General features: G+C 39.7%; 1 protein-coding gene across 1 annotated transcript; it reads right to left on the bottom strand.

Moving 5' to 3' along the window:
• Nucleotides 1–577: 577 nt before the first annotated feature.
• snx25 (sorting nexin 25) lies at nucleotides 578–17,783 on the bottom strand. The gene is made up of 22 exons (XM_041048631.1): nucleotides 17,608–17,783; nucleotides 16,598–17,337; nucleotides 15,701–15,785; nucleotides 11,820–12,036; nucleotides 10,977–11,149; nucleotides 8,947–9,133; nucleotides 8,406–8,476; nucleotides 7,075–7,265; nucleotides 6,633–6,764; nucleotides 6,187–6,336; nucleotides 5,866–5,991; nucleotides 5,609–5,773; nucleotides 5,208–5,339; nucleotides 4,516–4,656; nucleotides 4,147–4,260; nucleotides 3,650–3,727; nucleotides 2,902–2,985; nucleotides 2,683–2,800; nucleotides 2,431–2,497; nucleotides 1,929–2,110; nucleotides 1,659–1,759; nucleotides 578–1,528 (listed from the first exon to the last, which is right to left on the bottom strand). Exons 2-22 carry the CDS (start codon nucleotides 16,946–16,948, stop codon nucleotides 1,463–1,465), a joined length of 2,931 nt encoding a protein of 976 aa, XP_040904565.1. The 5' UTR covers nucleotides 16,949–17,337; nucleotides 17,608–17,783; the 3' UTR covers nucleotides 578–1,462.
• Between the last annotated feature and the right edge of the window lie 508 nt (nucleotides 17,784–18,291).

The raw sequence follows: 18,291 nt of genomic DNA, 5'->3' as shown, positions 1-18,291 counted from the left end.
GTATTTGTTTGTTTTAGATTAATTTAAACTGAAAAACTAAGTTCACCCCATGATATACGAATGTCGCAGAAAATAGGTTAATGGCTATAAAAGCAGTGCTGTCTTCGCTGGTGCTGATTTTACTCATTTTCTAATGCAATTATAATATTTTATTGATATTTCTTTAAATGTGCACAATTATGGTATGTACTTTTGTCTTACTAGGGGCAAGGTTGTTTACTTTTTCTCATCCTTATTTAAATTTTATTCATTCATCCATGTGATACTTGTAAAAGTCTCCCAAAAATTTTCATACAGTTCTTTATAGGTTCATTCCTTTAATATTTAAAATAGATCTAGTTTAATGCAAAATAAGTAAATAAATAGTCTCTTTTCACATATCCTCAGATTACAGTGAGATATAGTAAATGCATTTTAAATTTAAATACAGCTGATCATATTTTTGATTTCTGTTTCCTGCTTCAGGACATTGATTCAGCGGTTTCAGTAATTCAGTCTGTTTCAGTAGTTTTATATTTATGTAGCTATGGATCATTTTTTAGTCTTTGATCATTTTAAGAAAAAATAAGGCCACATCAACTTTTTGTTTGCAATTTATTGCTTATATAAACGCTCTCTAAACAATTTTTGGTAAAAATAAAATCTATCAATAATAATCATAAATAAAATCATCACAATGACTTTTACATGACATTATATTGCACAATTATAAGCCTTAACAAGAATCACAAAACACAAGTGTTGTTGCTCAGGTTGTGTGTAGGAGGAATGTTCAGAGGTCCGTGGGCAATGACACACACTTGTTGCCTTTAGAGAGCAACAGAGAATCTGAACTTCGACGGCCTTGATTTGCTGCATTTAATCAAGGTTGGTAGATTATCAGCTCTAGAAACTGATAACCAAACAATCAAGTTGTTTACTTTCGCAAACTGTTAATCTGCCTTGTACTTTATCGACCATCACAATTTACACAGGAACGAAAGATTAATTTGTTGTGGTACAGATCTGATGTTTCAGTGCTACTGAAATAAGAAAAAAAACTGCAGATGTGGGTCACATAATGTCAAAAATACCATTTGTTCTTCAGTGAATGTGGGCTTTTTTGGTACAAATGTGATCTGTCTAGTTAGACCGGTGTCTAAATAGGAAGAAATCAGAGTCCATGTGGTTTCTCCCCGTTCAGACAAATTTAGACGTGTACCACAACAAAGTCAGAGATCAGTCCCTTTCAGCCTGGTATCGGCCCAGCTTTTCATCATTTCACAGCAAAGTTCTACCAACAGAATCAGCATGTGTATCAGCTCTGACTAACACAGCTGCCTTATGTCTGAGGTTTAACCAAAAGGCCATCTTACTGTGTAGCTTGGCAGTTTATGATTGGTCAGCTACAGAAAGGCCTAAAAAATGAACCAGCAGAGCCTTGGTTTCTTCCAGACCGTGTGTGCGAAGTGTATGTGTGCGTTCAGATGTTGTCCACCTCTGCGCTGAGTTCAGGACACAGTTCCTTGAGTAACATTTCCATCAAGACCTAACAGACAGTAGAAACATAATTTCAAGTTTTCAGCTGCAATTACATATTGTGAAATGAAATCTATGAAATCTGTTTTTATGACAATGACAGTAGTTAATATATTGAATTGTATTTGTATTGCTCTTACGTAGAGAAGATGTTTGTTGGCACTAGCCTCCTGCAGGGCATTGAAGATCTTGATGATTCCATAGCGGGCGTTCTGCTGGCCAACTAAATTTGCTAGTGCATCTGATAGAAAAGATTATATAAAGTAAAGAGGTCAGAACATCATTTCACATTTCATGTGTTTTTTAAAGTGGTATGTGGTAGTGGATGTCTTTGATCCTCATACAATGTATCCCTGTATTAGATCCAGGTACTCTAAAGTTTAAAATCACGTTTATAGTCATGTTCATACCTGGGATATTGTCAAGTAGTTTCTGTTGAGCCCGCTCTTTAGTTTCATTGCGTTCAGAGTCAGTTCGGACCTTCACATGTGGTGCCAACATCCCATTGGGCCAGAAGGTGTCCCTGAACACATTGATGTAACACACCAACATCTGCTCACAGAAGATCCAGTTTACTGTGTCCCGGATCTGTCTAAAATAAAGCACAGACGATGTTAGCCCCACATGTGATCTCAAGAAAATGTACAATGAAGTACAAGTGTTCACATAGTTGCAATCTCGAGCACTGGTGGGCTCTGTTTCCTTTGAAAAATCACCTGCCTGCAGTAACATTACCACAACAACAATTATTATTTATTATTATTATTATTATTATTACGCTGAACAGGTTGCATTCAAATGAGTTCACACAAATTATGTGTTAGTTGTTGTATGTTGTGTGTTGTTATTTGTTACACCTTCATTTGCATGAAAAAGTGACAGTTAATTGAAACATAACTTGATACTACTTACTTGTTGATAGTTCGTCCAAATGTCACCTGGACTAGTGCAATTAGAGTTTTCCTCACCCACTTAAACACTGAGCAGGAAGACACACACACAGACAGACAGATAAATCCACTCAGTTCAGAATTCATGATACAGGATCTAGCTAACTGCACCTAAAATAACAGTAAAGGTGTAACCTCATAGCTACATTACCATCTCTTCAAACAGGCCTTTCATGTTCTACTTTATTAGTATATTGTATATAAAAACACTCACTTCCTCTGAGTTCAAAGATCTCTCCTATGAGCATGAAGCAAGGTTCAGCCAGTGCGTCTTTCCTCCCATCTGTCTCATCCCCATAGTCTGACAGATCACTGTCATCGTCAGCCTCCTCCTGTAGACAACAATCACACACAGCACACACAATCCAGATGAGCACACAGGAGGGTTAGAGTGCAAGGACTGTCTACACTGTAGTGCTGCTTCACTGTGTACCTCAGTATGGGAGAAGAAGTCTCCAGGTAGCTTCTCCAGGAAGGAGGCCAGAGAGAAAGACGATTTCTTCTGGATTGACATCACCTGTAAACATTGAACATGATATCATCATATACTACATACAGGATGGAACCACACCAAAGCTCAGATGGCAAATACAGCCTAAATCTACAATACACCAAGTTACCCACACAATAAAAGATTATCAGTGGTTTATATATGGTGTGACTCATTACCACTAAGCTCACAGGTTCATAATTTCAGCCTCAAGTAACAATAAAAACTCCATTCAGGATGGTGTATCTGTTGGTCTAATGCTGTAGAAGAGGTTTTAGTCAAGAGAGTTTGCAAGGGAACAAATCATTAAATTTCATCAATAAACAAGACAATGATTGTGTCCATATATCATATTTTCCCTAAGCTGCCGCTTTACATGCAGGTATCTTTAGTCACTCACTCAATTAATCAATTAATCACTCAAAGGAATTTTTAAACCTCAGCTATGAAAAATTATCCTGAAAGAACAAACAACATCCATCTTAATGCCGAGATTGAGATGATCAATGTAATAAATATAAGTTAAATAAAAATTCTAAATAATTAGAACATGACAACAAATCACATGCAGGAACTTTGAGGAGGAAAGAAAACGTTCTTTAAATTATACCCGTTTGAATGTTTAACATTATGGCAATAATATGTTAGTAGTCCTTTCTCATTTGAAACGCATGTATGAGAAGTTGGTCACCTTGAGATGCTCTGGGGACGGGCTGAGGAACGCATAGAGAGCCTCTGACTGGCACAATCGCTCATCTGTCAGCAGACGCTACAAACACACACACAGAGAGCTGGAGTCATCATCAGGATTGTTTAGCTGTTATAAACCACAAGGAGGCAGTGTGAGCACAGTTCTTCAGTCTTGTACAGTAACTGTGAAATAGCCAAAGGGTAACATACTTTGGTATAAGTTACAGATAGGTTGTGGAAACAGCTGAAAGTAATGGAGAAATGGTTAGAATAAACACCTCATAGTAAAAGATAAACAGTTGAAAGTGTCAGTTAAAACGTGCATGTATTTAAATGAGTGTTGCTTTATGTTCAAGTTAAACAAGGGTTTACTTGTAAAAAAGAAGTAAATCTAACTATTCAAACAGTGAAAAAGGCACTAGAAACACCAAAATAATCCTCTTGACACATTAGCTGTACAGTAGTCAACTGTAACACACTGCAGCTGCATGTTTTTACCTGCAGAAAGACATTGAGCTGAGTTTTGCTCTTGTCTAGAAACTTCTGGTCAATGGATTTGAAGGGAAGTTTACTTAGTGATGGTAACTGGAATTTCTTCAATGATGGAAAACACTGAGAAAAAGAAACAGTTGAAATGTTATTTCACAGTAATCATACCACATTACTGCCAAAACATGCTTACAGTTTTTACTGTAAACCAACTAATGTTAGTGAAATCATTTAATCACAGAGGGGGACTGGAAATGCTTCAAACCGACGCCAATGTCTACTTTGTATGGTGTGTAATCTGCAATAAATCCATCATCAAATCAGTAGAGACTGTGAACCATACAGGGAGTTTCCATACAGGTGCAGGTTTTGTGTTACCTCAGTGAGTTTGCGGTGCAGCATCTGGAATTCAGTGAGTTTCCTCTGGACACTCCAGCGACTGTTGGCTGTCTCCTCTCCTTCCACCAGGCTAACGCACACACTGTAACTGGCTACAGTCTCACCACCCTCCTCTGTAGCCTGAAATACACACACACACACACACACACACACACACAAGAAGTGACTACACAATTACTAATAGTTTCACACACCAGATCTACTGACAACAACCATAAATAAATACACACCTACATAGTGCCAGCTACATCTGATGTAACAACATTAAAGCTTGGTGGTATCAAAATTATATTTATCTATTTAGCTTTTCTTTTTTCACAACACATGGACTAGAGTAAGATCTTGAGACTTTCCAGTTACACGATAGTCTATTTAACATTTGCTCATGCTGGTTTACTCATTTCAGCACTCACGCACACGTTTGCTTTTTTGACTTTAGTTAGCAGGTCACATGACAATGAGAAAATGAATTACTTCAACGGTAACCAACTAGTGTGTGGCACACTAACTTTACTGTCTCAGATGCATGATAACCCAATTTCATCTCTATAAAAGAATAGGTTTTGTTTGAATAGTTGATCCATGCGGACTGGGAGGAACACCATGCTTTGATATTAATAAGGTCAAACACATCGCTGTACACTTCTGCATCTTAAATGTTTGAATGTTACCTCAGCAGTAGTAATAGTAGCCCTCCACTGCCCCAGATTTTCACACCACCAGTCTGTCCTGGTGATATGTTGCTGGAGTTCACTGTGTTCTATCTCCATGGCTCCAATCTCTTCCTTTAGTTTGCTCACTATCTGCAAATTTTAACCAACATGCAGGTCATAGTTAAATGGAGAAATGGCATTAAGTTAAATGACAATGTAAAACGGCTTTCAGTTCAAATGATCCTTCTAAACCTCATCAAAGATTTGTTGAAGATATTCTTTTATGTTACCCAGGTTCAAAAGCAAAAACACAGATTGCACATGTATGAGAGCAGGTATATGGGCAAATTCACTATTTTTTTGATATTATGTTTGTGTGTTCAATGCAACCTGCTGTGAGCTTTTGGAGTGAATTCTACCTTTTTGTCTGGCTTTGGTGCATTCTGGATCGAGCCCAGGGCCTGCCGCTTGTACTCGAGCTTGTCGTAGAGTTGGCGGAGTTTAGTAGCAGCATAGCTGGCCTGCTCATTGATTCCTTTACTGCCTTCATCACACACTTCCTCTCCTCCATCTAGACCCTGGCACTACACACAGGGGAGTGACAATAAAGACATGATTGCAGATGTATACAAACCTACAGAAATATAACAAATCTATTTGTGAATGTGCTTCTGACCCCTTCATCTTTTTCTTCTGTACTGCACTGTGATTGGCTGTGCTGCTCGTCTCGTCTGATCAGCCTCTCGTAGAGGTCAGAAACCAGGAAGGAGGGGTAATAACGTTCTCTCATCGTCTCAGCAACCTAGAAGAAGTATGAGAGTTACAGAAATGGTTTACTGCCATTGTTGAACATCTGTGAAACATATGTATACAACTCTCTTTTGTTTTAGTTCCTGCTTTTCCACAAGTTCTTCTGACATTTCTGAGGAAGACATTTGCTGTAATCCACTATAGCTAGAGATAGAGTTAGTTAATTGGTAATAAACGCAGCAGTTACCTGATCCTGTAGTCTTACAAAGACTTGTGTTCCTCTGTTCCCCACCAGACTCTGTTGAATCTCCTTGAGAAGAAACTTTTCCACTGGAATCTCTCTGCTCTCAACAAAGAACTTCTGGTAGATTTCCCCAACGATTTGAGGCACCTCACTCTGTCAAACACATATTAACAAACAAATTACCACCTGCCCATGCACTTCTTCCGATGCATGAATATGCCCCTGATATCACAGTACAGAAATATCCACTTCACTGGCAATAGTGCAAAGACGACAATAGTGAATAACAACTGCTGGAACAATGTGTGTTCAAGTACCAAAGTTTTACATACTGTGAAAACAACAACCAGGCCTAGCACAGGTACACCACACTACCTCTGTAGCAGAAAAATATGTCTCTCATAACGGTACTTTTCTTCTAATAACCGTAAAGCAGTAGCAGTGTTCACCTTGTTGGCAGTTTTTAGTGTTTCCACCAGTTCCCAGAAGCTAATCAGAGCTCTTTTATCAACTCGTTCCATGTAAACTCTGAAATGCTCCCTGTAACCTGCATTACACAAGATGTCATCAAACTGGAGAATCTGGATGTGGGGAGAAAGAGAGAAAGACAAAACATACACTAAATGACACATGCTTTAAACATTCAACCAAAGTCATGTTAATGCTTTGCTCTTTAAATACAAATATTTATTCATTTATTTAAAAAAAAAAAGTCAGAAAATGGTGCAAGGTTTGCTAAGTCTACATCAGTTCTTTAAAACTTTCAATACTGGACAGAATATTCTAAAAAAAATAAATAAATCTTCAATCATTTGGCATCTCAAGTTAACTCTTTTCCAAGTTAAGACCAAACACACACATGTATCACAATCCACACTGTAAGAATCTTACCTTCTGACTTTGAGGCTCATCGCTGTCATCAGCCCCTCCTTCTTCACTGTTTTCATAGTTTGGTCCCCCAAGTAGGCGGATCCGTTTCTCACATTGTTTCTTAGCAACTGTCAGCTGATTGATGTATCGTTTCATATCTCTGGCCCTCAGCAGGTCTGCCTTCATGGCTGCTGACTCTTTACCTTTTCGCTCTAAGAGAGAGGGAAGAGGTGATGGACAGAAAGCTTGAGCCAGCTTGGGTCACACAATAATACACAGTAACACAATTACCTGGTGTGGAGCCACTGAACATTGCTAACCTTGTGTTACACTTAGGCACTTTAAACAATATGGTTAATTTGGATATGGTGTCAAATTAAGCTCACTGTATTAAGGCAGTAATAAACCATAACAATACTTAAAAGAATAACTTGTATAACTGAGCAAAATAACTACAGGGTTTTGTAAATGAACGTAAACCCAATAAAGTAAGCAAAGAAATTAGTACCATAAATTATAATTTATGAACAATAAACAAGAAAAGTGTGGCCACAGGTGATGACATGGATTTAACTATCCTGCCTCTATTAATACATCTAAGTAAGACAACCGATTTTCCCTCTCAGGTCATTGTAAGGCACAATGTCATGTTTTTCGTCAGTTGACCAACTGATGGATTGCAACTAAATGTTATATGGATATTCATGTTTTCCAGAGGCTGAATCCTACTGACTTTGGTGATCTCCTAACTCTTCCTATAGTGCCACCAGCAGGTTGACATTTCTATCTTTAACTGAAACATCTTGAAAACATTTGGTAATTAAATTGCTGTTTAATTTGTTGAGACATTCATGGTCTCTATCATCAGAATCATAACACTGTCATAATGAGCATGTTAAAAACAGTTAGAACATTCTTACATTAGCATTTCACTAAAACCACAGTCTAAGTACCTTAGTAAAGCCTGACAGAGCCTGCAAGCAGCTCTGAACCATGACCCTCAGGTTCAGCTTTCATTGTCAGTTATTGGTCTTTAACCTACTTTGACATTAAGGTGGACTCAGTGCCTACAGGATACATAGCCAATGATTGACACAGATCAAATGTGAAGTCAGAGCAGACCACCCAGCTCCCTACAAGGGTTGTTGCTGCAACAAGAAAAGTGGAGAGTTCTACAACTGCTGTAGTCACAGTTTTCATGCTTCCTTACAGCAGATCAGCCAGCTGTTAAGCTACAGATGGATTTAAATTTGTTTTTGGCTGACACCACTATGCTTAAATACCCACATTGTCCAAGGTTTTAAGTAATGGATTTTTTTTTTTGTCGTTTTGCAAATGCAGTGTTTCTGTACCTTTCTGTTTCTTGAGCTGAGGCAGGCTGCTGATGGTGGTGGCATGAATAATCTCTACCACTATCTGATACCTACAACACAGAGGCACAGAGGAGAAAAAAACACATCAGGTATTGTGATCAGTTGATAAAATCAAAAGAGACTTGGATTAATAAACTGAATACTATTTAAGTAAACTAGATACAGATACAATGTGACATGTCACAATGGTAAAGTATATGCACAGTAATAGAAAACTGAGTCTATGTTTTCATAGTAGATAAAATATCAGCAATTAATCCAATATTTCTCAAACTAACAAGACAATATGGCAGTATCATGTCTACCCTGCATTTAGATCTTTTGCTGCGGACATTGTCTGTTCCCATGGTAACAGCACAGCAGCAAACAGACGAGCAGTTAGCACTGTCTGGTTAACATGTATGTCTATATATGCAGTCCAGACATTTGAGGAAGTGTATGTGTGTACAGGCCAGCCTCAGTTTAACAGGACAGTGCAGGTGTGTACAGTATGTGGGTGTGTCTGCTGTTAGTGCCATGCCTGAGTTGTTTGAGGAAATTGACATCAGTAGAAGTTGATATCAGTTTGATGAAGTCTTCATAGGAGGCAGCGTAGGTGTAGGCTTTCTTCTGCTGCTCAGCCTGCTGCTCCCTCTGCTCCAGCTGAGACAACAGCATCCTGTTTATGGAGTCTGGATCACTGAGAACTTCTACCAAAGGCTTCAACACTGGAGCACACAGACACAAAGATATAAAAGGTATTGTGCATATCGATGTACTGTAGAAATCAACTAAATTCTAGTAATTGACTCAGCGTCAACCCTAACCCTAACCACTTTTCTGAAATGCAGTTAAGTTACAAGGAGAGAAAAAACATACACAGACATACAGTATACACACATGTTAAGTGTAGGATCATGGGGTCTGAGTTACACACAATACAAACACTGGTGTATCAGATGTATACAGACAGATAGTGGCAGTGATCCTCCCTTTCAGCCCACATCCCAACCTTTCAAGCTGAACTGGAACAGATACAGTGCAGTGAAACAGATCTGTATTCCACTGAACCAAAATTAATGTTTGAGTCAGACTTATTTCTCGTCACCCGTGGCTTTTTAACTGCAGCACCTTTGTTGTACGCTGTTGGAGCTGGAATTACCACGGCTGGTAGCACCAGACCTGACCTCCAATTGATCCTCGTTAAAGGATTTAAAGTGTACTCATCCCGTTTACCAGGACTCAATACAGTCCTGTATTTTTATTTGTCGTCACTACCTCCTGGAGTCAGGAGTGAGTAGTTTGTGTACCTGCTGCCTTCCTTAGCAGTTCACAAAATGACAAAGGCATTTTCTAATCTAATCTAAAAATGTACATTTCTACAAGTTACTGAAAACATGCTAATGCAAAATATGCAATATTTTTGACACAGGCAGTTGTGGACCCAAGGATTCCTGAGTCAGCTGACTGACTGACTGACTGACTGACGTAACTGTGCAACTGTTACTGCAATTACATTTCAGCATTTACCATTACATTGTTCTTTAGGTCTTCAGGTTAAGGCTTTAAGTCTTCTGAGTGTCAAATTTGTGGGAAACACAGATCTAGAGACAGAATAACAGCTAGAGTAGTAGATCTCAATGCGTTTTTGAAAAGTATAATCTAATATTTGGTATTGGTCCTGCTCTGACAAACTCTAAATGTCAGAATGTCTGCAGTGAAAAAGGTCTGTTACTACTACACTGACACAATAACACTACACAAGAGGAAGAGACAGACACAGATAAACACATATACAACACAAATGTAAAAACAGAATACATATTCTGTCCCATTCTCTAAATACACTTAGTGTACTGTTATCTAGGAAACAGAGGTTTATTTTGTAGCAAATGACAACACTGACTATGGCCTTGGTTGCTACAAATACCTTCATCACAAATACCTGGAGACTCTACAGGTGTTATCATGCTGTCAACTTTTAAATTCATCAATGTAAGCGATTTAACAACAGACTAACTCACAAACTACTGATCACAGCTTCACCAGAAGGCAAGCATGCACAATACCCAGGTGTTATAACCGGAGCAAATGCAAAACAGCCATTATTAAGGTGATTAATTACACCTGTGCTTTTCCTGCCATCATATCAAAATGTCCGCCACGAAACCAGTCTACTAAATTCAAATCAAGTTCATTTCATTCCCTTCATTTCCCACTTATGGCAATATGGCTACAGAAAAAGGATTGTTTGGTATAAAGCAGTTATCCACCATCACTTATAGCTGCAAGGGCCAGGGAGAGAAGGGAGTACATCACACTGTCATGTCTGCACTGTGGAATTGTTTTAAATAGTTCATATTAACTGACCTGGAGCAGAGCCAAAATAAAGCTGACACTCTGTGACATCCATACTTGTAATAAAAACAATCCCTAACACAGAGCAGCTCTGGCTAATAACTGGTGCCTTGAAAGAAAAGCACCATGGCATTGTATCCCCTTATGTTCTGATGACACCAAATACAGTCCAGTGGCATATTCAATACCGGTATCCACACACAATCAAAGTACCTTTAGTAGTGATGACTTCTGTGAGGCAGCAGCGTAGTGTATGTGACTTGGCATCCTTTTGTGGCAGCAGACATAGCAGCAGTATTCTGGCTACACAGCGGAGGAAGGCCAGCTCTGAGTCTGGACTGACCAAACAGGGGTGGAGAGGAAACGGCCGAGCGCACTCCTCCGGTCTGAACACACACACGAGACACAGATTAAAACTGAGATAGAAACGGAAAGATACCGAGCAATGCTGAAATGCTACTCTAGGAGAGTTAGATTTTAGACTATATTACGAGGTGCAACGTCGCTCACATAGCTGTGAACAGTGACATTGTTATTCATACTTCAGCTGTCTCGCATCTCATTCTCTTTGCTTTCAAAAACATGACTGAACAAGATACACGGCCACTGCGCTGTTCCTAAACTACTGAGGACGAGGGAGGCCAGACATCTCTGTGGTGTGATCAAATCAGAAGTCTTGCCTGACTTGCCAAGATAATGAAACTAGATGATGTGTGAATCATCACTGTCTTGCTTTTTCTGTATGAGTGTGTATGTGTAAGTGTACCTGGCAGATGCTGCCTGGAGACAAAGGAAGTCAGTGTGGACGATTCTAATGTTATTTACGCTTTGCTGAACTGCTATAATTTCACCCCATCTGCGCACGAAACATTACTGTGCTGGTTATAGGCACTCAGCTTCCTGAGTGCAAAGGAAGCTGTATTCAGCAGTGAACAAGCTTTATGAGCAGCAACATTACAACACATTATTTTACTGGCTTTCTTTCTATGACTTCTGGGTGATGAACAACAAAGCCAATACAGATTTAAGTATTTCTAATTACTTATGTGTGTGTACCTTGCAGATGCAGTCTTGAGGTCAGTGAAGTGTGTGTGTAGGATTCGGATGCTGTCATAACACACCACATTGACAAGGTCAATGTCTGCAAGCCTTGATCTCAGTTGCCCGATCATCTGCCACCAGTCCTCTGACAGCATGGAGTACAACTGGCCTTCATCACGACTCAAAGGGATGTACCAGGACAGGATGTAGTCTCTATAGGAATAGTCAAACACTGAGGACAGACACAGAGAGAGAGAGAACTAGAATTAAATTTTTGTAATCAGTCTAGCTGTCTACACAGACGGTCATACACAGCTCCAATTTTACTTGTCATACACACTCTGTGCCTTCTGTGAAGACACAGTGTAACGAGACAGAGACCTGCAGCAGAGAAAGAAACTATTAGATTGTATAAAGCTGAACAGTTCTTTACGTTACAATTTTAATCTTTTGTAGACAAAGAAAAAAAAAATTTTGTACTGATAATCCGGGCTGATCAATGCCAGTCTTCCGTCAACAAATGGATTTTGACATTTCAAGTTTCAAGTTTTCTTCACAAGAGGAGCTGTCCCAACTGTTTTATTGCAAATGTTCGAATCTCCCAGGCCCCCTGAACTACCCACCCTGGTTTCATTTCCTCAAAACCCAGGTGTATACTTACGCAACATCTGAAAAGTGGAGGAAGCTTCATCCATCCATCTATCCATCCATCCATCTATCTATTTTCTATACAAATTGGTTGTGTACAAGGCAAGCCACCCACACTGGGGGGCTGGGTCTTAACCCACCATTCACTGGAGGCGAGGTACACCCTAGACAGGTTGTCAGCCCATCACAGCACTGACTATATATAGACACTCAGACTGATACTCTGACAAACAACCACTCTCAAATTCAGACCTACAGGCAGTTAAGAGTCACCAATTCACCTGACCTGAATTTCATGAGACGGTGGGAGGAAATGAGAGCACCTGCACCAAACCCACAGAATGCACAACTCATGTAGACCACATGCAAACCAAAGGGTGGGATCCTTTCAAGAGGAAACAAGATGGTTACCAGTGTAAGAAATTAGAAAAAAACAAAAAACAAAATTCTGCTACACAAAACTGTTCATTTAAAAAAAAAAATCTCCAATTTTAGTTTTATTTCTTTAAGTCTTAAATTATGAAGTCTGAAGGTAAAATTACTATCTGAATGAACTGCTCACCATTCACTGACATGCAATGTAAGATAAGTGGTGAACTGTGGTACATGAACCTCTGAATGAGAGGCATCAAACTTCAGCTTTTACTGCTTGTGAAAACACTGTGGCACTCTGTCACTTTATAAATACATCAGTGCAGGTTGTAAGCTTGAAATCTGTGAGCAAAATCTCAACATGGAATTTGTTTTCAAAAAAACACTGGGGGTTTTGGTCCAAGACAAAACTGGTGACAACAGGGCCATACTTTACTGATAGCACCTTTAGCATTGACTAAAACAAGAGGCAAAGCTGCTGCTTGGATGTTACTGCAAAAAGAACTGCAACTTGACTGTTATAAGCAAGTATTCTAAACAGGACTATGCATGCATTAAAAAGAGAAATCAACCAAAAAAATTCAATTCATATTAATGCTATAAGAACTACATACTGATGTTAAAATTCTGATTTGATTTATAGAAAAGAATGCAGTCCTTCCATAAAAGATGCAAATCTAATTAAATCTTTTCTGATTTGTCAACTAATGGAAAGATTTTTCAGCCTTTCAACTGTATGCAGTTCAAGGGATTTTAACATCTCTACGAGGAGTGGACAGTGGTATTGCATGTGATACTAGGCTCACAGTCTGGGGAGTTTTAATGATCAGTTCAATAAATCTGACCTGAGCCTATCAGATTTCCTGCCAAATCTGACGGCCACCTGTTTACAGTGATTGCTGTATACACTGTGATTTGTATGTTGCCAGTGCACCATGTGGCAGACGTACTGAATTTTCTCGCATACAATTTAAACAACAGTGTCCTTTAGCAGGAATATCTGTGCCCTTTTTCCATTTATCATACAAAATGATATTTTTCTGCATATTCTACATTTGTCTCCCTGGGTTTTATCCCTCCTCCCACAATCTAAAGACATGCAGCCTGGGTAAAATGGTGACTCAATTGCCTGTGGGTGTTAAAGTGTTTGTCTTTCTGTATGAGTTAGTGCTGTGATAAAATAGCGACCTGTCCAACGTGCAGCCTCCAGCGACTGTGACCCTGAAAGGGATCAATAATGTCAAAATATGATGGATAGATGAGTGGATGTTTGGAAAGGAGAGTAGTAAACTATGTGACAATTTTACATTAGTAGATCACTATCCAAATAACGAGTAGATAATAAGTAGATCAGTCTCAATAATTTTAAATGTTACTAAAATATCACATACCACATGAGATCAATATCACTGTCATTTAATTTGGAAACTCATTCTAAGAATCCTAATCCTTGGAAGTCCCTGCTACAGAAGGGAAAAAAGTGTGAAAAAAAATATTTTTAATAAGTGAGTTTATGTATTTTATCATGTGCTGGTCTTAACAACAACAAAAAGATAAAGATATTAATAAAATGGTCCATGGGAAGCTAACGCCCTAAATGTGAGAGCTTGATCTTAACACACTAACACTAATTATCAAAATAATTGACATCATAAACTCCTTTCACACTACAACAAAAGGACCTTTTCAAAACACACACAGGAGCATGTGCAAATACACACTCTAGGTGTAAATCCTGGAGCCATCTGTTACTTGGCAGCCAGACACACTGCTCCACTGACTGTGTGTGTGTGTGTGTGTGTGTGTGTGTGTGTTTTATGACCAGGATATTCAACTGTTGTAATCCACTATGGGTAGGAGGGATCAATGACAGGTCATGGTGACTAACAGAGAATGAGCTCCATCAGTCAGCAGTTTTCTCAAAAACAAGAAGTAGAATATTTTTCCATTAGTGTCAGAGACATTTCAAACTCAAGTTTGAAAATGAAGCTTACATTGTTACAAACCAGACAGCTGCTTTTTGATGTGAGAACTCAAACATCAGCTGTTCTATCAGCAGAACTATTTTTGAAATTTTAAAGTGAATATCAACTATAGTGTTGCATTACCTTAATTTACTAATTTATTAACTTGGTAAAGGCAAGAACTGCATTGTGGGGAAAAGTAGAGGAGGTGTGTTATATATTATACTGTACATGATAACAATATTTGGACCCACTGAAGAATGTCATGACTATATACAGCTGCAACAAGCATAGCTGAAAGCACAAAGTTCTACTGCTGCTGGCAGCACAATTAGTATTGCAGTGCATCACAAAAATTTTGCTATATTATATTATTTTAAGACATTAAGGACATCATCTAGAAATGTTATATTTACACTTCATATACTCACACATTAAATGGCAGAAGGGAACAACAGTGTACCTAAAATCATTCTGAACACTGCATTGCCTCGACTTCTACATTTAAAAATGTCCTTATTGCATTATATTGTGAGCAGTAAATGCAAAGCTATATAAACTGTCACATTTGAATCTCAAGTGATCTCAGGCATCTGACTGTCATGTGATCCAATTTAGGAATCCTGATTTGCTGATGCAATTTCTTCTTTGCACTTTCTCTGTGAAGAACAAGAAACCCTCAAAAAAATGGCAAAAAGCTGCTTTGCAGTTAAACTGAGGGCTGAAGTGGCCTCTACATCATCAACAAATATGTATGTTTATCTTTTGTTGTGATGTTTCAGTGTTCGTTTCAATGTCTGCAGCTAATGTTTATGCAATGGCCAAAAAATCTCACGTGTAAACAAAGCTGCCATGTGGATTTGCATTAATGTGGAAATAAGATGGCCATAAAACCCAAAGGTGATCCATTACCTTCTTTAAGGGCTTTGTCCACATTGTGTGACACCACCACCCTCCTGCTCTGGTTTGGCTCCTGAACTGGCACTAAAAATCGAGCCTGTAAAAACAACAACAGCATCAGATCACTTTGCTTCACTTCAATCACAAATGGGGACGACAGCATAAAATCAGGAAATATTGGGCAACAACAGGAAGAGGATGAAGAGAAGACTGAGAGCTGTGTGTCTAGTAAGACTAAAGTCCAGACAAATTTATCATGGCTCATACAACGTGCTGGCCAGACGAATGCTTGTGACAATATTCCTCCACTGTCAGCATCAATAAGTCATCAGGCTCACAGCACTAGTCACTGAAAGGCAGCCACTGGGCTGTGGCTGCCTGTTAAGGTAAGCCACAAGTCAGTTGCAAGGACACAATCACTTTCCTTGAAGAATAAATCACCATAAATATGTGTGTGCATGTTTGTGTGTCTGGTAGTGTGTCTAAATCCAGCAGCATGACTCTGCCTCATCTATTATAGAACAACACAGTGAGGATGCGGGGGCAGGGAGAGAAGATGAGAGAGGGAAGGAAGATGGGTGGGAAAGGGAATAATGGAGGGTGAAAAAAAAAAAAAAACCAAAGCAGCTGAGACTTGAATGTGTATGTTCAACACTGTTTGATATCTGTTACTGCTACATTTATTCTGGTATGTTGAAGTTAGGCTGAGGTTAGATGTGACGGAGATACCATTAGATAACAGTAGAACATTTTTTCTGCCTATCTTCCAGCAGTACTGCAGAATGCTTCCTGATGTCATGGTTATTTCCCCATGTGATATCACGGGGAGCTGTTAGAGAGCGTGTGCTTGCCAAGGCTGCACTGTATTTGTACAGTATGGGTTTGAATTAGGAGATAGCAGTTTCTTACCATAAGCTTGTTGAAGAAGTCCAGCCATGCAGCCGACTGCCTTGCGTTTCTGTCAAAGCTGCTAACTTTGAGAGGACTCTTCCTGACTAGAAGAACAAAGCTCCCAGCCAGGAAACACAATAGAGCGAATGACACATAGATGAAGAGCTTCAAGAAGAAAGAGGTGAGGGTCAGGCCTCCCCAGGCCAGCTGAAACACTACTGCTGCCACCACGCCCAGGCAGAAAGCCGGGATGAACCGGAAAGAGGAGCCGACAGAAGAGGTGGAGGTGGCAGACATGGGCCCCTCGTCTCCTCCGGTACTGCTACTCTCTCCAGCCAGTGGTGTAGTGGTAGTTGAGGGGGTGGGCATACTGCGACCCCACCATCCATATATGTGTCACCGCTAGTTAGGCTGAAAAGTTGATCCGCTAGTCTATATGCCAAGTCACAGCGGTAGGTATACTGTGTACACTCGTGTATACCCTCAACTACAACAGTGTCTCCAAGAAGAGGCATCCCCGCTTTGACATTTCCTCACCGACCCACACTGCTATGTTTTCCACGCTCCTAGCATCGGCCCGCCGGGCGGCCAAAGGCACGGAGCCCGGTCAGCTTAGTCATCCACAACACGGCACTCCAGAAAACAGAACAGGGCACCGGGCTCGTCTTGGAAGAGGCGACAGGAGCGGACAGTCGCCCAGTAAGCAGGCAGAGAGAGACCCGGTGTGATGGGATGGATGGAGCAACAACCACCGTCACCTTGGAGACAAATAGGCGGAAGGGTAGCTTAGTGACTGTTGCTAACCAACTGGGTTAGCAGGAGGCTAAACTAGGAAGCCAAGTTACTGTTAAGCTGCCTGCTTTGAAACAAAAAAAGAGCATGAGAAAAAAGTAAGAGCCAGGAATTAATGTCGAACTGCTGCATGCTTTGGGTAAGAGTTAACATGAATGCAATAACGACAGCTAGCTAACTAGCTTGCTTGCTTGCTAAGTAACCAATTCAACATCAGCTAATGTTAGCTTACATACCTATCGTTAAAAAAAGGTGTATGAAGACAACGCTACATTGTCGCTTTTCCTCTGTGTAAAAGAATCAAGCGGAGTCTTCGCAGTGGCGTTTTAAAAGTGTCACAAACGTAGAGACAAAGTATATCCGGTCCCAAATCCCCGACAGATAAAAACACGCAACTGTTATTTTCCTCGAGCTCCAGCTGACTGCCAAGGTCTCCGAGCGTGAAAGGGTGTCAGCCAATCAGCGCTGGTGTTAACCACAGCAAGTGCGCCTGTTTTTAACTTCAGACAGTCCAAGTGGGCGGGGAGAGTTTGTTCGATCGGCGTTGGGGATGTACTGGGAAAAACACCGCGCAACGGGACAGTTATGGATTGTAATCAAGCCGACAAACAGATAAAGGATCATGCCTCGTTTCTCTGAGGGTACATTTTTCTCTCAAACAGCGGCTTCAATTACTGTCGACATGATAAAACATCTGTTTTGAGATATAAAAGCGTCTTTGTGTCAAGTCTAAATGCAAAATTCTGTTTTTACAATGATTACAAATCATATTTCAGCCATGTCTACTTCTGTTCATTTCACACATTTGTCTGGAAATCCACTATATCATTTCTTGTTCTCCTGATGTCTATTTTGTAGATAATAATAATAGCAACAACAACAACAACAACAACAACAACAATAATAATAATAATAATACA

Source organism: Toxotes jaculatrix, chromosome 10 (genome assembly GCF_017976425.1).
Source record: "Toxotes jaculatrix isolate fToxJac2 chromosome 10, fToxJac2.pri, whole genome shotgun sequence".
In the NCBI taxonomy this organism is placed as follows: Eukaryota; Metazoa; Chordata; class Actinopteri; family Toxotidae; genus Toxotes; species Toxotes jaculatrix.
Note: the sequence above shows the minus strand (reverse complement) of the source record. Positions and strands in the feature narration are given on the sequence as shown.

What these genes read in the sequence shown, in the direction of transcription:
- snx25 (XM_041048631.1), bottom strand. Translation starts at nt 16,948, where the DNA reads ATGCCCACCCCCTCAACTACCACTACACCACTGGCTGGAGAGAGTAGC. An exon ending in CTACTATTACTACTGCTGAG is followed by an intron (nt 4,657 to 5,207) that starts GTAACATTCAAA and finishes TGTGTATTTCAG; the next exon opens with GCTACAGAGGAGGGTGGTGA. An exon ending in CCAACAAACATCTTCTCTAC is followed by an intron (nt 1,529 to 1,658) that starts GTAAGAGCAATA and finishes ACTGTCTGTTAG; the next exon opens with GTCTTGATGGAAATGTTACT.